General features: G+C 44.0%; 1 protein-coding gene across 2 annotated transcripts in view; it reads right to left on the reverse strand.

The window, feature by feature from the left end:
• PRKCZ (protein kinase C, zeta) overlaps positions 1-14758 on the reverse strand; it is a 29097-nt gene extending 14339 nt beyond the window's left edge. For both annotated transcript variants that reach the window (XM_009081993.1, XM_009081992.1), the window contains exons 1-4: positions 14688-14758; positions 11154-11275; positions 8961-9050; positions 8552-8602 (exon numbers count right to left, since the gene is read on the reverse strand). In XM_009081993.1, coding sequence (XP_009080241.1) covers positions 8552-8602; positions 8961-9050; positions 11154-11275; positions 14688-14758 — 334 coding nt within the window. The remainder of the gene's footprint in view (positions 1-8551; positions 8603-8960; positions 9051-11153; positions 11276-14687) is intronic.
• Between the last annotated feature and the right edge of the window lie 348 nt (positions 14759-15106).

The raw sequence follows: 15106 nt of genomic DNA on the forward strand, positions 1-15106 counted from the left end.
AGAATGTCTCATTACTGTGCTTAATAAAAGGGGCACTTCTCCCTTCCTTCTGCAGCACACACCAGTAAACTCAGTTAGGAGGTCGAGTTATCTCCAGTCTGCAAGCAGCTATCACACCCCTAATTAGGCTCTGATGAATATTAAACACAAGCCTTCACCTAACCAAAAAAGATCTCACTCTAATATTCATTTTGGATGTGAACAGGTTCAGAGGAAAAGATCAAAATATGTTCCAGGCTCTTAACAGGGATAAATTTTTATTGGGCAACACATATATTGAACTTTATCTACTGCCAGGACTGCAAAGAAACAGACTTTCAAGTGAAGATTACAATGGCAATAAAGATACTGAACCCAAAACAAAATTAACCAGCTGTCTGTGCCTAAAAATCAGTGTCACACTGTCTGTTGCTGCTGTGCAATTCTTCCCTCTGTTGTCAAACTGTGCAACTGCATCACTAACAGTGATGCACAGGGAACCTCGTGAAGCTGTTCAGTATTGGTTTCCCAAAGACATTTCCTAGGGTTGGGGGTTTTCTTCCATCTTTTAAAAAAAGATATTGTAGGAAAACATCATTTAAGGAAAAAATAAATACACTAATAATATGTAACTGTGGCTACAAACAGCCAATTTGTCTGGTGAACAGTGTCCATTCCAAGTTAACTCATCCTCAGGAGATGCTCCCTCAGTTCCACAGAGAACTCAGAGTGTGACCTCTGCCTTTGAAAATGGGAGTTGAGTAGGGAGAAACAAAAGGCACAATGATTCCCCAGTGACAACACCCTTGGTTTGCCCCAGTGAAGGCCACAAAAATCACTCCCTCTGCATTTGGATCTCCAAATGCAATTCCACCCTCTGCCGTTGTGGGATCAAACCCTAATGAAATCCTCCCCTACCACCAGCACAGAGGGAATTTGCTATTGCTGCAGGATGTCCTGGTTCTGAGCAGCTCTGGGCCTGGCAGTGACCACAGCCTGGACATCCTCCTCAGCCCCTGGTGTGACACAGCTGCATCTGGCACCAGCACAGGATGAGATGCTGCTGGATTTGTTGCTCTGATCTGAACAAACATGTTCTGAGAAGGGCCCAGGACAACTGGTGGTGGATCCACACTTGAAGGTGCTTAGCATCTTGTTTTGCAAAGGAAAAAGCTCAAGTTTTCCTCTCTCTACCTGGGCTTTCCATGCAGTTTCATACATTCATGATGAGCCCTTGGCTGCTCTGTGTACCAAAGCACTGTGGTCACTCCAGCCCAAACTTCCACTGCCGTGTTCATCAAAGCCCAAAGGCTTCTTTTGATGATTGCATCACTTCTCCCCAAATAAAAATCACTTTCATTACAAGATTTACTACAATGAAAACTGAATTTAATGTCCTATTAACATAATTTAGTATCTGCATGTTTAACCAAGCTGAAAGAGGACTGCACAGTCCCTGCTTAAATTATTCCCTTAATGTGTCTAAGCATTGAGGTAGATTAAAATGAAGTTCTGAATGTTTAAGCAATCTGTAGCATCTGCAGCCACTTTGCAGGACACTTTCTGGTCTTAAACCAACTTTTATGTGTTGGAACATACATGCAGCAATATTTTCTGTCCTAACTAAAAGCCTGGCAAGAGAAAGGCTTTGCCTTCTGTACCCCTGGAATCACTGAGGAAGGCACCCAAAGCAGTGAGGAGCAGCCCAGGGAAGTTTCCTGCAGGAACTTGGTTCTACCTTAAGCTTGCACAAGCTAAAACCTGGTGGGGAATCTTAATCTAGACTTGACACCACACATTTTGTAGAAAAACTTAATCCTCTGAGCACACATGATTCATATCTCTTGGTAATTGAAGGGGGTGAGAATTCCAGTTCTTGTGACTGAGTGAGACAGCAGAGGGAACTGAATGCAGATTGCTGAAGTGCATCAGTTAGAACTGGTCAGAGCCAGTTTTCACCCAGTCTCATCTTTTATCTTAAAAGGCAACTTATAACATGTCTGTTGAAAAGGTCAGAGGGAACTACTGACAAATCCTTGAGAAGACATTTCAGGAGACTTCATTCTAAGAGCTCCACTCCCTCCACTTCTTGTCCTGCAGGAAACAGTTAACTGGTTTAAATTAATCTGTGCCAGACATGACTCTGAAATTAATTGCACCATATTTCATCTGTTGCATTTTTCTGAGTTAGGTTCTAGTCTTGTCTCCTTGCACTTTCCATACCAGTCAAAGGGCTCTGGCCTGTCCTCTCCACCTGATTCCCACTTATTCCACAGTCACCTGTACATTCTATTTGTGTTCCAAACTGCTATTGCACATGAAGCTGATGATCACAGAACCACCAAAAGTTTCCAGAACTTGTGCTTAGAATGAAGTTGAAATTAAACTTTTTACCAGAGCTGACAAAGTAAAGAGCAGTGAATCCTGTGCCAGTCACAGGGCTGAAGAACAGCAGATGACAACCTAAATTACTGGAAGAAGCACAGAACAGCATTACTATCATGTTATCGTAGGAGCAAACAGGACCATACTAAAATCTTGAAATTTTGCCTTTAAACAGTTTCTGGTTTTCTGTTAAGTATTTCCCCAGCTAACGACTCAAGGACAAGCCCTTGCAGATGCAGAAGAATTAGCAATGAACTCCAGAGTTGCAATGAGGCCAATATTGAGATGAGCTCTCCCTTTTCCCCCCTCCCCAACCCACTGCCTTCCCCGTGTGGTTGGAGCATGAACGGCAGAGCCTGCCCACCCCTTCACTCCCACCCTGGAGAGCTCAGGGCTCTCATGTGCCTCTCCTGAACCCCTCCCAGCAGGCCTGGGCTCTGCTGCTCTTTGCTTTCTTTGCCATCCCCTCTGGCACTGCAGCAAGCCCTCGGTGGCTGCCCAACTGCTGCCACACTGAGGCTCCCAGGACTTCACTCCTGCAGTGCTCTCCTCTCCTAACCAGCAGCACAAAATCTGCTTTCTCACAGAGCAACTCCAAAAATCCACGGGACCAAAGCTGAGCAGCTCATTTACCTGCCCTGCAGGCCTCCTGCTAGTGCTGTGGCTCTGGTAAACATTAGAAACCATCAGTGGCATAGAGAAACCCATTTCATAAAGTATTACACAGAGCCCAGGTATAATAACAAGGTATCATTAGCCTTGGCCATGTAATTGAGGAGGTTACATATTCAACAGTTCTTTCAAGCTACTGAAACAAAGGCCTAACTAAGGTTTAACAGGCTCACAGATGCTTCCTAATTGCAACAACCCTCATCACCTCCCTGCCAGCTTACCCCAAACGCCTGTAGTAGCCAAAGTGGATTCACCAGCTGATGAGGAGATAGGAGTATGAGAGATAACACAGGGAGTGGAACGAGACATGACATCAAAGGGAAGTTTTCTGAAAGCAGCTGACATCTTTCCTGCATGATTATACTACTGCAAGAGCCAGGAGAGGGGTGGAATAAATAACAGGGAACACAGGCTGTTTATTGTGACACCTTAAAAACCAGCCCAAGCACTCCCTGCTCCACTGAATTTTTAGTTCAGAGATCAGAAATTGGTATACAAATGCCTGCTAAGACATGCAGCACCTCTAATGAAGGGCAGGTATCAAACCCCAACCTTTATCATTTCATGCCTCAGCTACCCAAAGGGAGGCCTAGCTCCTTATTTATCGCTGGATGTTTCACAGCCAAGAAAAATGCTGGAATTCTGTGGGAATTAACACCACAAAATGATGATAAGCACGACAGCCCTCGAACTCCAATTCTGTTTCCAGCCCCTTATGCTGCCTCACAGTCTGTGCAGCTGTCAGATATGCCACATATGACACAAACGTGGAGCACAGCGAAGACAGAGGAGGAGATCTCAGGTATTCTTGAGAAACTATGACACAGCTATTTTCCCACCCTAAGCAAGAATGTATCTTACATTAAAAACAGCACAGTTTCCCCCCCCACCCCCAGCTCAACCACACAAAACCAGGAGAGGGTTACTAACGGTTTCAAAATTGCCTAATTATCCAGTGCAATCCAATCTACGTCTTCAGAACAGTCTCTATGGTGGCAATAGTTCCTTTCTTCATTGGGGGATTAAATTGGTTCACGTGCTCTGAATAACCTAATCACTGCTGCCAATACAGTAACAAATGAAGGGAAAAACCTGCCTTATGAGCTAGAAAAATATTTACAGGCCACACTACTCTAGCAAGAAGCCTTTGAGAGCTATTTCATAGTATGAGGCAGAACATAAAGCCGTATCAGATACCTGTACCCAAAATAAAAAGCCCACAACAACAATTAGGTGACTAAGATACCTTTACTCAAGCCTGTGATGAAATGTTCAAGGAAGATGGCTTGGGGGAAAATGAAGTCCAAACACCTAATGCTAAAACACTGAGCAGATAAACAAAGAGCATAAGAGACATGCACAACACAGTGCAATCAGCACCGAAAAAATCAGGCAGCAGAATCAGCCAGAAATGTCAGAGCATAAAAACTGTCACACTGATGTCATAAGTGCATTAAAAACATATTCATTCTCTTTTGCTAATTAATTTAAGGGCTTCATAGCCTGCATTTCTCTATTAAATGAAGCCAACAGCAAAACAACCTTAAAATTTGCCAGCACTGACTGCCCAAATCCAGGATGAATTTTAATATGAAATACACAGCCCTGTTTGTTCAGCAGCAGGGAACTAACACAGGTTATTCTGACAATATCAGAAACTCAGCAAACCCCAATTCCAAACCTCCATCTATGACAATCCACTCCCCAGAATTCCAGAGACAGGCCCTGGAAAACGATGCTTTAAATCGTTAGCTTTCCCCCAGCAATGTGACAATAAAGAGGCCCCGAGCACATACCGTCAGGGTTTTTGGGATACATTGCCTTCATTAATCTCCAGCATTAGCAGCAGCAGCATCACTCACTCCTCTGCTCTTTTCCTCCCAAAATACATCCCCCAGGAGTCCTTTCAATGCAATTCTATCAGCATTTCCGAGAGGTGTCTCAGCCACATCCCCAGGCTCAGAGGCAGCAGGAACCTCTGCGTTTGTAACCATCCATGGCTGCAGAGGAGGTGGTGGGAGCAGAGCTCTGTCCTCTCCTGCAGCACACGTACACACCGACCGCGCCAGCCACGCCGGGGACACCAACCCCACAGAAAACAGGCATTACTCACTGGGTTTGATGCCTCAGCCTCTTCAGCATGGAATTCTTTACACCGTGGTAGGTACGGAATGGAACATTTTCCCTTTATCCCACGGATGCTGCTGTGTGAATACCATTAGACACCAAGGACAATAGGCAGGATCGGCTCGAACATTAAGAGCAAATATTTAATGGAAGACTGGTTACCCCCGTCTCTCCCTTTCACATCTCTCATGTATCCAGGCACGGGTGGTACTGGCTCCCTTGAGAGGCTGTAGCTAGCAGCTGAGGCACAAACTAAAACATGGCATGGATGTCAAGGAGCTGATGTCACCCAAACAAGTCTTTCTCCGATAAAACCGGCGATTCCGACAGGAAAGTCCTACAAATCGATGGGAATTGTTCGGCCGAACGTGCTGTGTTACACAATGCACTGCAGCACCAGGAGTGATAAATCAGATCAAGATCTGTCAGCATAAATAAGCTGAGACTACAATAACTAAGTTATAAAGCTGCCAATCAGCTGCCGTGACACAGCGCGGAGTCGGGAAGGCTCTCGCGTCGGAGGGAACACGCCAAACATCTCCCACAAACCTTCTTTTATGTCAATGCCAAAGGAAAACCTAATCCTCTGGAAAATAAACACATTTTTAAAGGCAGGACTGCTCTAGAAATCTGCCATCTTTAGCAGCAAGCAGAGATCAAGCCCCCAGGGCTCCAGCCCAGCAGATGAGAGAAACGCCCGGAGAGGTCACAGCAGTGCCTGGAAGGGATGGGAGATGCTTTGGCATCCTCTCACCTCTCCACAGAGCAGCCCAGGCCGTGGGGACAGGCAGAAGGTGCTGCCTGTCCACCAGCTGCTGTGCATTTACCATGGGAGCTGGGCCAAAATAAAGTGTAAAACCTCAGGAGCACAGAACACCCAGAGAGTCCAAGTGCAGGTGCTGGAGACAGTGGAAATTCCACCTCTCAGACAGCACCTCAGCAGCGTAAGAAGAAAGGTTCCTCAAGCACAAAAATAACTTTTCTTAAGTCATGCAAATAGAATTGCAACATTAGTCACATGGTTTACTCCATTAACGGGTTAGGTGTTTTTATTCCAAGCTTTGCTGGCTGTGACAACCTCAACCCACACTAAATTCCATGGGTCCAGGAGAGCTAATGACTAGATATAATGCAAACCATTCAGGATGTGTTTCTGCACTCTTCTTCCTTTTATTCCAAGCTTTGCTGGCTGCGACAACCTCAACCCACACTAAATTCCAAGGGTCCAGGAGAGCCAATGACTAGATATAATGCAAACACTTCAGGATGTGTTTCTGCACTCTTCTTCCAAAGCACTACTGCTCTGAAGGAGCTGGAAAGAAAACCTTATAGAAATTCAGCACAAAATATTTGCAGTTCAGAAGATCTCATACTACTCCAAGACCTAAGAGGAACGAGTCCAAGCAACAGGAATTATTTAGCAATTGGATACTTTTATTTTACAACTCCATTCCAAACTGTCTGTAGTCCTGTAACAAACCAGAAGACCACACACTGAAGCAATTAAGTGTGGACTTCATTAAGCTAATATAAGTAGAAACCCATTTTGGACTGAGCAGCCAGCTCAGTGTTTAGTTGTCTCTGGAAAAAACTTGAGGCAAACTCAGAAGTTCCTTTATAGTGCAAATATGATGCTCTAGAAAAGGACACACAGAATACTCTCACTTTTAGAGGATCACCTGTCCACATAACTATGGTGATAAAGCCACAGAGAGTAAGAACTTGAAACCTACCAAATGCTTCGTGAACTAAAGGACAACATTTTGGTCCTGATAAAATAAATGTCCTTTAAACAAACTGTATCACCAACACCAGTAACACTTCCATGCGGTCCCAGTGCCATGCAGGTATGTGTAGTAGGTCTGCAGCTAACAAGCACCAACAGTGAATGCTAAATTACCTTCTGGTTCATGATGATTACAACTTAATTAGAATTTAATAGTGCCCTGCAGAGAGCAGTCACAGCTAGGCCACAGGCCCAAGGGTGCAGAGGGCAGTGTGCACCCAGCTAATGCCTTCAGCCCTGAGAAACCTGACCACAAACCCCTCACTGGGCACATCCTCCTCAACAGGCTCTTTGAACAGGCTGAGAATGATTCAACGTGACCTGGAAAACCATGTAGGGAGCAATACCCTACAGACAGAATAACCAGGTCAGCTGAGCCACACTCAGCTCGGCTTTCTGTACCTCATCTCGGGCTTGAGAGAAGTAAAACTTGTCACAAATTGACACAGAAAACTTTCCTACTAGAATATCTGCACCTTTAATGAGTTCACTAAATTAGGAGTCTCAAAGGATAATTTCTTTAACTCTTACAATCTGCATAGAAAACACTGTTTTCTCTAATTGGCTGAACAAGGAGAGCAGATAGTGCTGCACTTTTACTCTTTTGTCTTTCTAAAACACAACTTAGTCAACATGAAAACTTGTCTAGTTTTTACACTTAACCTTTCATCGCCTGTAGCTTAAACGTAAAAATTCATATTTGAACTGTTATATTTTGGTGTTTATTTCCTCTCACTCCATCCTCATTAAGCCTCTCAGCAGAGCAATTATTAGTGGTTTAGCACCCTTTCCCCAATTAACAATATCACTCACAACTATCACCATTGCACCACTCACTTTTAGCCAGTCTGTCAGCACAAATCCTGTACCAAGGACTCTCTTCCCACTCTGCATCACTTGCTTTTATCAGCAATTAATTTTATCTGCTCTTATACTTTCCAAAGGGAAGAGCAAAGGTCCTTCAAATCCTCCACTCAGCTTTTCCTCACACCACTGTGAGCAGCCAACACTGTCTGGAACTCTGGCACCCAATTATTCCCATTCCCTTCCCTAGCACACCCCAAGATGTCACCCAATGCCCTGATGTCTTTCCTCCACAGTGAGAAGTGACTACACAGCTGGTTAATCCTTTTATCCCTGGGCAGTTCAGGCTATGGAAATACAGGTAAACCATATCAACTATGGCTCCTTCCTCTGAGGTTTATCTACCTTCACAGGATTATTCCTTGAGAGATTAATAACCTTTTTATTAAAATGGCTCTATCTCTCTCTCTTCAGTACTTCACTTCCTTTCTCTGCAAGACAAAGACTCCAAGAGCCACAAAAGCCAAGGGCCATGTTCAAATACACATCTAAAGTCCTGTTGTCTCTTCCTTCCAGTAGAGCAACTACTGGAAAGCAACATTAATCCCTGAAACAATACTACCAAGGTGATCTATGCAATTTCTCTGTGGATAAAGTATCAAATATTTTACAGTCTTTTAAGAAAACAGACCAGACACACATGTATTTAACACTAGATTATGAACATCTTTCAACACATTTCTTTTCTGTAGGACTGAAAAAAAGCAAGCTAAAACTTGACAAGATTTTGGTACTTACTATCTTCTCCAGGACAAGGCATGCCAGGTTTCTCTGGAATACTTGGGAAAACTAAAACAAAAACATTAGGTTTTTAAGTTAGAAGATTCTCAGTGGTACTTTTTCACATGATTCTTGAATATATTTACACAAAGAAAGTTTTTGGAAGCCTTTAAATAGTTCTAGGTGAGGAATGATGCAATTAAAACATAGTTCCAGACTGGCAGGATCTTCCTGGAGTAAAACACTAAGCAATCTGAGCAGTTCAGCACTCCAAGCTCCCTCACAGGCTGCTGGACAGTCAGAGCTTTGGGCTCCTCTGCCTTCTCAGCACACCAAACTCCACAGTGTTACCTGACAGGCAGAGGAGTCTGGAGCAGCCAGAGGGATGCTCAGACACACAGAGGTTGCTGCACTGAGCAATACTTGCCATGAATAATCAGCCCTTCCTCCCTGTTCTGGCAGTACAGCCGGAAAGCTTCCTCCAGCTCCATCTGAGAGGAGATGGTGCAGGGGTCACCTAGGGAAGAAAAGCAACACACAAGCAAATTTCAGTGAAGAATTACGTGGAGAATTTTAATTAGTCAGTTAAATAAGCAATCCTTGAGGCTGGTATTTCTTTCACTCAGCTGGAATTAAGCTGGCATTTTGATCAAAGCCAAAGTGGAGCAACACAATTACTCCTTCCCACGTTATCAAAACTGAGTAGACAGAACTATCCCACATCAGTTTGCAACAGGAGGATATCACAAGTAATCAAACACAAATGTGAACAGATGTGCTGAAAGCTCCCCCTGTCTTCCTGTCTGCTCGTGGTCACATTATTAGCACTACTTGTGCGGGTTATTTTTGTTAAAACTAGATAATTAATCCATAAATCCACTTAACCATGTGCAGTACAGCACAGTGCACTGAGAGCAGCTCCCACCTCCCTGCAGCACTCCTGGGGACACACAGGCCAAGTGGAGACACCAGGGGCAACCACACCTTAAACCAAGCAAACCTGAATGTCTTTAGTTAGAAAAATACCCTTGCTGTCTGAAGTGATGCACTCAGGGCCCAACTACCCCACTCTGGAAGCCACTGCAACTGGTGATCTACAAATAGGGTGATGATGCAATATGAAACCACCATGGTCAGCAGGACCAGGGAGGTGATTCTGCCCCACCTTGAGTCCTGTGCTCAGTTCTGGGCCCTCAGCTCAGGAGGGACATTGAGGTGCTGGAGCAGGTCCAGAGAAGAGCAACGAGGCTGGAGAAGGGACTGGAGCACAAGTGCCATGAGGAGAGGCTGAGGGAGCTGGGGGTGTTCAGCCTGGAGAAGAGGAGGCTCAGGGGAGACCTCATCACCCTCTGCAACTCCCTGACAGGAGGCTGGAGTCAGGTGGGGGTTGGTCTCTTCTCCCAGGCAACCAGCAGCAGGACAAGAGGGCACAGACTCAAGCTCTGCCACGGGAGGGTTAGGTTGGATATTAGGAAGAGATTTTTTACTGAGAGAGTGATGAGGCATTGGAATGTGCTGCCCAGGGAGGTGGTGGATTCACCATCCCCGGAGGTTTTCAGGATGAGACTGGATGTGGCACTCAGTGCCATGGTCTAGTGACCAGGGTAGGGTTGGACTTGATGATCTTGGAGGTCTTTCCCAACCCAGTTGATTCTATGATACTCCTTATATGTTTATGGGATTTTATTTTGAGTGAGTTATCCACAATTCAAACATTCTGATCATGTCAAAACCCAGAGAAACACAACATAAAGCCCAACAGAAAATCCAGTTTCTTCAGCTCTTTGGTAGGTTTTCATTAAGCCATCGGCAATTGTTTGCTTTAAATTAGTTCAAAGAGAACATCTGTTTGTGCAATCAGTCAAATGAACTGAAATTCCATGTGGCAGTAAGTGGAAACACTCATGCACAGACACAGGATAACTCCCAAAACCTGGGAGGATTGAGGAGAGCAAAACAGCAGATTGGGTGGAACTGAACCTGAACTGAAAGTAAAACAAAGGGCTGTACAGGTGTGTGTTCAACCCAGGCTGGAAGAAAACACTCAGCAGAACTGCAGCTAAGAAATTAATTGTTTTAATTTAAGTAAGCCTCAAAGAGCCAATGCAACAGATAAGGCAAAGCAAGAAACACTTCATAGGACTCATCTGAAAATCCTCCGACTCAAACTCATGAGGTTTCCTTCCTCCCTGCAATAATCTTGGTTTATTAGCTCAAGCAGCTCAGCCCAGCAATGTAATTATCCTCCATGCCCTTCTGATCGGGTTACTTTTTATTGCACCCCCATGAAACTGAGGTCAGCACAGCTGCCTCTGGCTTTCCTGGGAATCAGAAGAGGAAAATTCAAACATAATTGATCCTACTCCTTGGGATCTTAGAAAGGACTGAATCTCCTCTGACTGCAGACTACCTCCTTCCTCAGTCCTCCCTCTAAGATTCCATTCACTCCAACACAACACAGGTCAGAGAACAGTTCAGGCTACTATTAGAAAGAACAAAGCACATAATTACACACATTAGCCCAACCAATGCAGTGGTTTTATATCTTTCTGTACCAGGCTCTGCAGCCCACACTGAGCAACCAACCCAAGCATGGCCAAGCAGTGTTTCACCCCAATACCTTCATCATCAATCCACTTGAGGGTAATTGGCTGTTCCTGCTGCAAGTTACACATCTCGTGCACTTCATCACAAAGCTCATTATAGCTTATGGCTGAGTCCAGGTTGGTTATGAGGATGTCCCTGCATGGGATGAAAATATCAGGTGTTACCAGAAAACATCTGCATTATCCTGCATGTCCCAGCAATTCCATCCAGGGATGCTAAGCTGCACAGTCACACTCAGAGTGAGCATTACTCATATCAAGTGCTCCCACTATGTCCACAGGATCACATCTCACAGTGCTTAGCTTCAAAAAAACACTTCAGTATGGGGGAAATAATGGTGTTAATTATCCCTCTTTAATGCATGTTTACTTGGGTGACTCAAGTTCCCTTATGACAATTACCAGTGTTTGAAGTGTTGCTAAAAAAAACCCAGAAGCTTTCGTAAAAATGCCATTTTTAAAATCCAGATACTTCTTCCATCAGGAGCTAAGGAAAACCTGAACTACTGCAAAGTCCTTCTAAACTCCAGGCTCTTTCTCACACCCATTGACTGTTAGAGAGGAAGCTCTGACTGGCGAACTACTGCAAAGTCCTTCTAAACTCTAGGCTCTTTCTCACACCCACTGACTGTTAGAGAGGAAGCTCTGACTGGGTGAATTCTCCAAAGATGTAATTGCAGGAAACTCAGACAAAAATCTTACTCCAACTCTGCATCTTGTGCTCATCCTTCAGTGTTAGAGAACAGGAACCCAACGCTGAGCTCTGCTGCTGTAAACCACTCAGGACCTCAGGCATGTGTGACCAGAACTCTGGATAATAACAACAGTTCACACACCACTGACAAAGCAGGTCAGATATTACAGAAACATTATGCAAACCCAGATCTGGTGATGCAAACCAGACTTTCTCCTGGGTTTTATACATTTCTCAAGGAAACCAACTACTAAACAAGTGCAGGAAGAAACAGGAGATGAACTTATTTCGGTGCCTTCAAAACCTTCCAGGGGATAGTCAGGAACCAGTTTTGTGGCTAATGGCTATTGGCATGTGTAATACTTTCCCCTCTTAGTTCAATACAGCAAACAGATCAGAAGTTTCCCAGCACGACTGAGGTAATTTTCCTGTTTCCATTCTGTGTGACAAACCATTTCAGAAAAAATGTTGGATGGCACATTTTACCTACTTCTGTCTCTCAGCAGCTGACTGGGACTGCACCCAACTCCAACTCAAATTCTGACTTACATTAATAACTTTCCATTTTGCCTTTGCTGAGCAAAATTACAGCAAGCAAAGCTCTAGAACAACCACGTAAAGAAATCCAGATTAAAAGCACTGCTACCTTTTCAAGTGTACCTTTAATCTGCACTTTGTAAAGCTCTCAAAGAACAGCAGCTCAATAATTCTTCCTGACAAGAGCAGCAGAAGAAATACGTGAGCTCTCTGCCACCCTGTAACCCACATGTCTGCAGCACTGTCAGGTGAGGGTGAGCTCAAGAGCATTTCCCTATCAAAGAAGTCATGTTTTATGCATTTGTGAAGGCAAGGGCCCAAACTGGTTCTCACAGCAGTGTGAGGGCTGGTGTAAAGCCTTGCCCCAGGACAAGGTCACTGACACACACAGCTCACTCCTGATTGCACTGCCACAAGTTAATCACCAGCTGGAGCAGCTACAGGTCTGTGCACAAATATTGAAATGATGTGCTGAAACAGAACACACGGTAAGAAAACACTACAAACACCAGCTAAAGCTGACAAATATCAGCCTGGGATTGTTGAAGTTGTGCTAACAGATGCCATTCCACAGGTAATTAATGAACTTCCTACTAGACAAGCAGCTGAAGAATGCTAACTACCACCTACTGCAGAGGCAAACAATGATATTATTTACTTATCTCAGAGGTGTCTGTGTTGCTTTGAGATCTGCTGTGCTTAACCTCAATGTCTGCACAGCCACACTAGGCCGTGAGGGCACAGATAAAGGGAAATCATCATCAATTCCTTCATTACAGAATCCCTCAGGACACTTTTCTGATGCTGTGTGAACCTGGACACCACACTGTAATATGAAGAGCTAACAAGCAGCAAGTTCTGTATGAGGTACAGCAAGAGACTCATTCCCACTGACAGACCACACGTGTCACCTCTCAGAACCACACCAAGTGAGACTCTCTGTCCAAGAGATTTCAAGTCACCAGATACAAACCAGATAAACTCAGCAACTGAAATAATGAAACAAGAACGACACGAGTTGATTTTGCTGTGCAATGTGCCCAGGCAGTGATTTGTGCCATGCTATGCCAGGAACCCTGTCACACCCAGACATACCTGAGATACTGGGGCTGCACACACACACTCCACGCTCAGCATTGCACAACTTCCTTGTGCTTACATTTCCACTGGGATTCCACACTGACATCTTGTACTATTATTTCACTTTTCAGCAGCTACCTGAATAAGGCCGTCCCTAATTCTGGAGTTATCTGGCACCTGTCAAATTTGTTATGTCAAATTTGTTCAAAATCTGTAGCTAAATGAGCTGTGAATTAACAGATTCCACCAGACTTTCAATTTACAGGTGGCAAAATGAAGACAAAAAAAAAATCAAATGACTAAGCATGAGGAATAATTAAAGTCAGGAGCACAGCTAGAACTGAAGAGATAAAAAAAGCAGATACGTTTTCACACTAATTGATGAGAAAACTGGCATTACTAAATTAGTGCAATTGCTCCAGAACTCTAAACTCAGCACCTCAAACTACTTGGCATTGACATGGTAGGTAAGTTTAACAACACAGCATGTTGTTTTCAACAGAATTTGTGGAGTGACTTCCATAATTGCATCACATCTAAATCAAAGCAGCATTTTCCTACACCACAATGTAAGAACCACCACAGTAATAGCACCACTATTAGCAGTAAAACACCAGAAAAGGTCACTCAGGTCACTGATCAAATGCCACTAAGTTCAGTCTAAACACTTCAAGGCTGAGGATTTACTTAGTCCAAATATTTAACTCCTCAAAGGACTTAAACTTAGGCCTTGCAGGAAGACAGGAGACCAAGGCAATTTGCAAGGTGCTCACAGTGGCAGAAAACCAATTAGCTCAAACAGGAAATTTGGATTTTCAGACATGTTTAAAGCAGTCAAACCTCCCTGACTCTGCTGACAGCTGAGTGAGGTCATGAGGGCCATGACATTTTGATCACAGACAGGATCAAGTGCAATAACTGCCTGTGGATGCAGGAGATGGAACCAGACCTGCCTGTGGCCACAGGGATCAATAACCCATCACCCAGAGTAACTGTGAGCCATTTCTGCACACTTCCCCCCTTTTGAGAGAGGAATAAATTAACTTTTCTTCCTAATCAGCATCCTACAGGAGTCTGGTGGTACTTTAATAGCTCAGGAGTTTACCCACCTGATCTGACACTAATTACAAATCCACCAGTGCCCTGGTTACTCTATCACTGGGTCAGACCATGAACTCCTGCTCAATAGGCTTCAAAAATAGACAGGACACAACACAGAGAGGACACAGCGACTTACCCACTGTAGTGTGTTTTCACTCTGATGAAGTCTTTGTTCAAATCAATTTTGGAGCCCATTCTGCTAGGCATGGTCTGTATTTAGCAGTGTAAATGAAGTTACAAATGTGTGGAAATAAGTTCATTCAAGACAGATCACTTCAGAATTAGTTAAGAGCTTCACATGTGAAATGTGTGTCTCTGCTCCAGATGATTCTCAATGCAGCTGCATAGGGAAAAAAACCAAACCAGAATATTGATGAATATACACACACTGTGCTAAACAAATGAGTTGTGCCAAATGTTAAAACACAAACAGCTTTACATGGAGAAAGAAATCAGAAGGAGAAATCTAAAGGGAAACAGATGAGACCATTGACCTGCAGAGAAGATAAATGACAGAAGTTAAAATACAGCTTAGTTTTACAGGAATATCCCAAG

The sequence above is a fragment of the Acanthisitta chloris genome, unplaced genomic scaffold, assembly GCF_000695815.1.
Source record: "Acanthisitta chloris isolate BGI_N310 unplaced genomic scaffold, ASM69581v1 scaffold10499, whole genome shotgun sequence".
Taxonomy (NCBI): Eukaryota; Metazoa; Chordata; class Aves; order Passeriformes; family Acanthisittidae; genus Acanthisitta; species Acanthisitta chloris.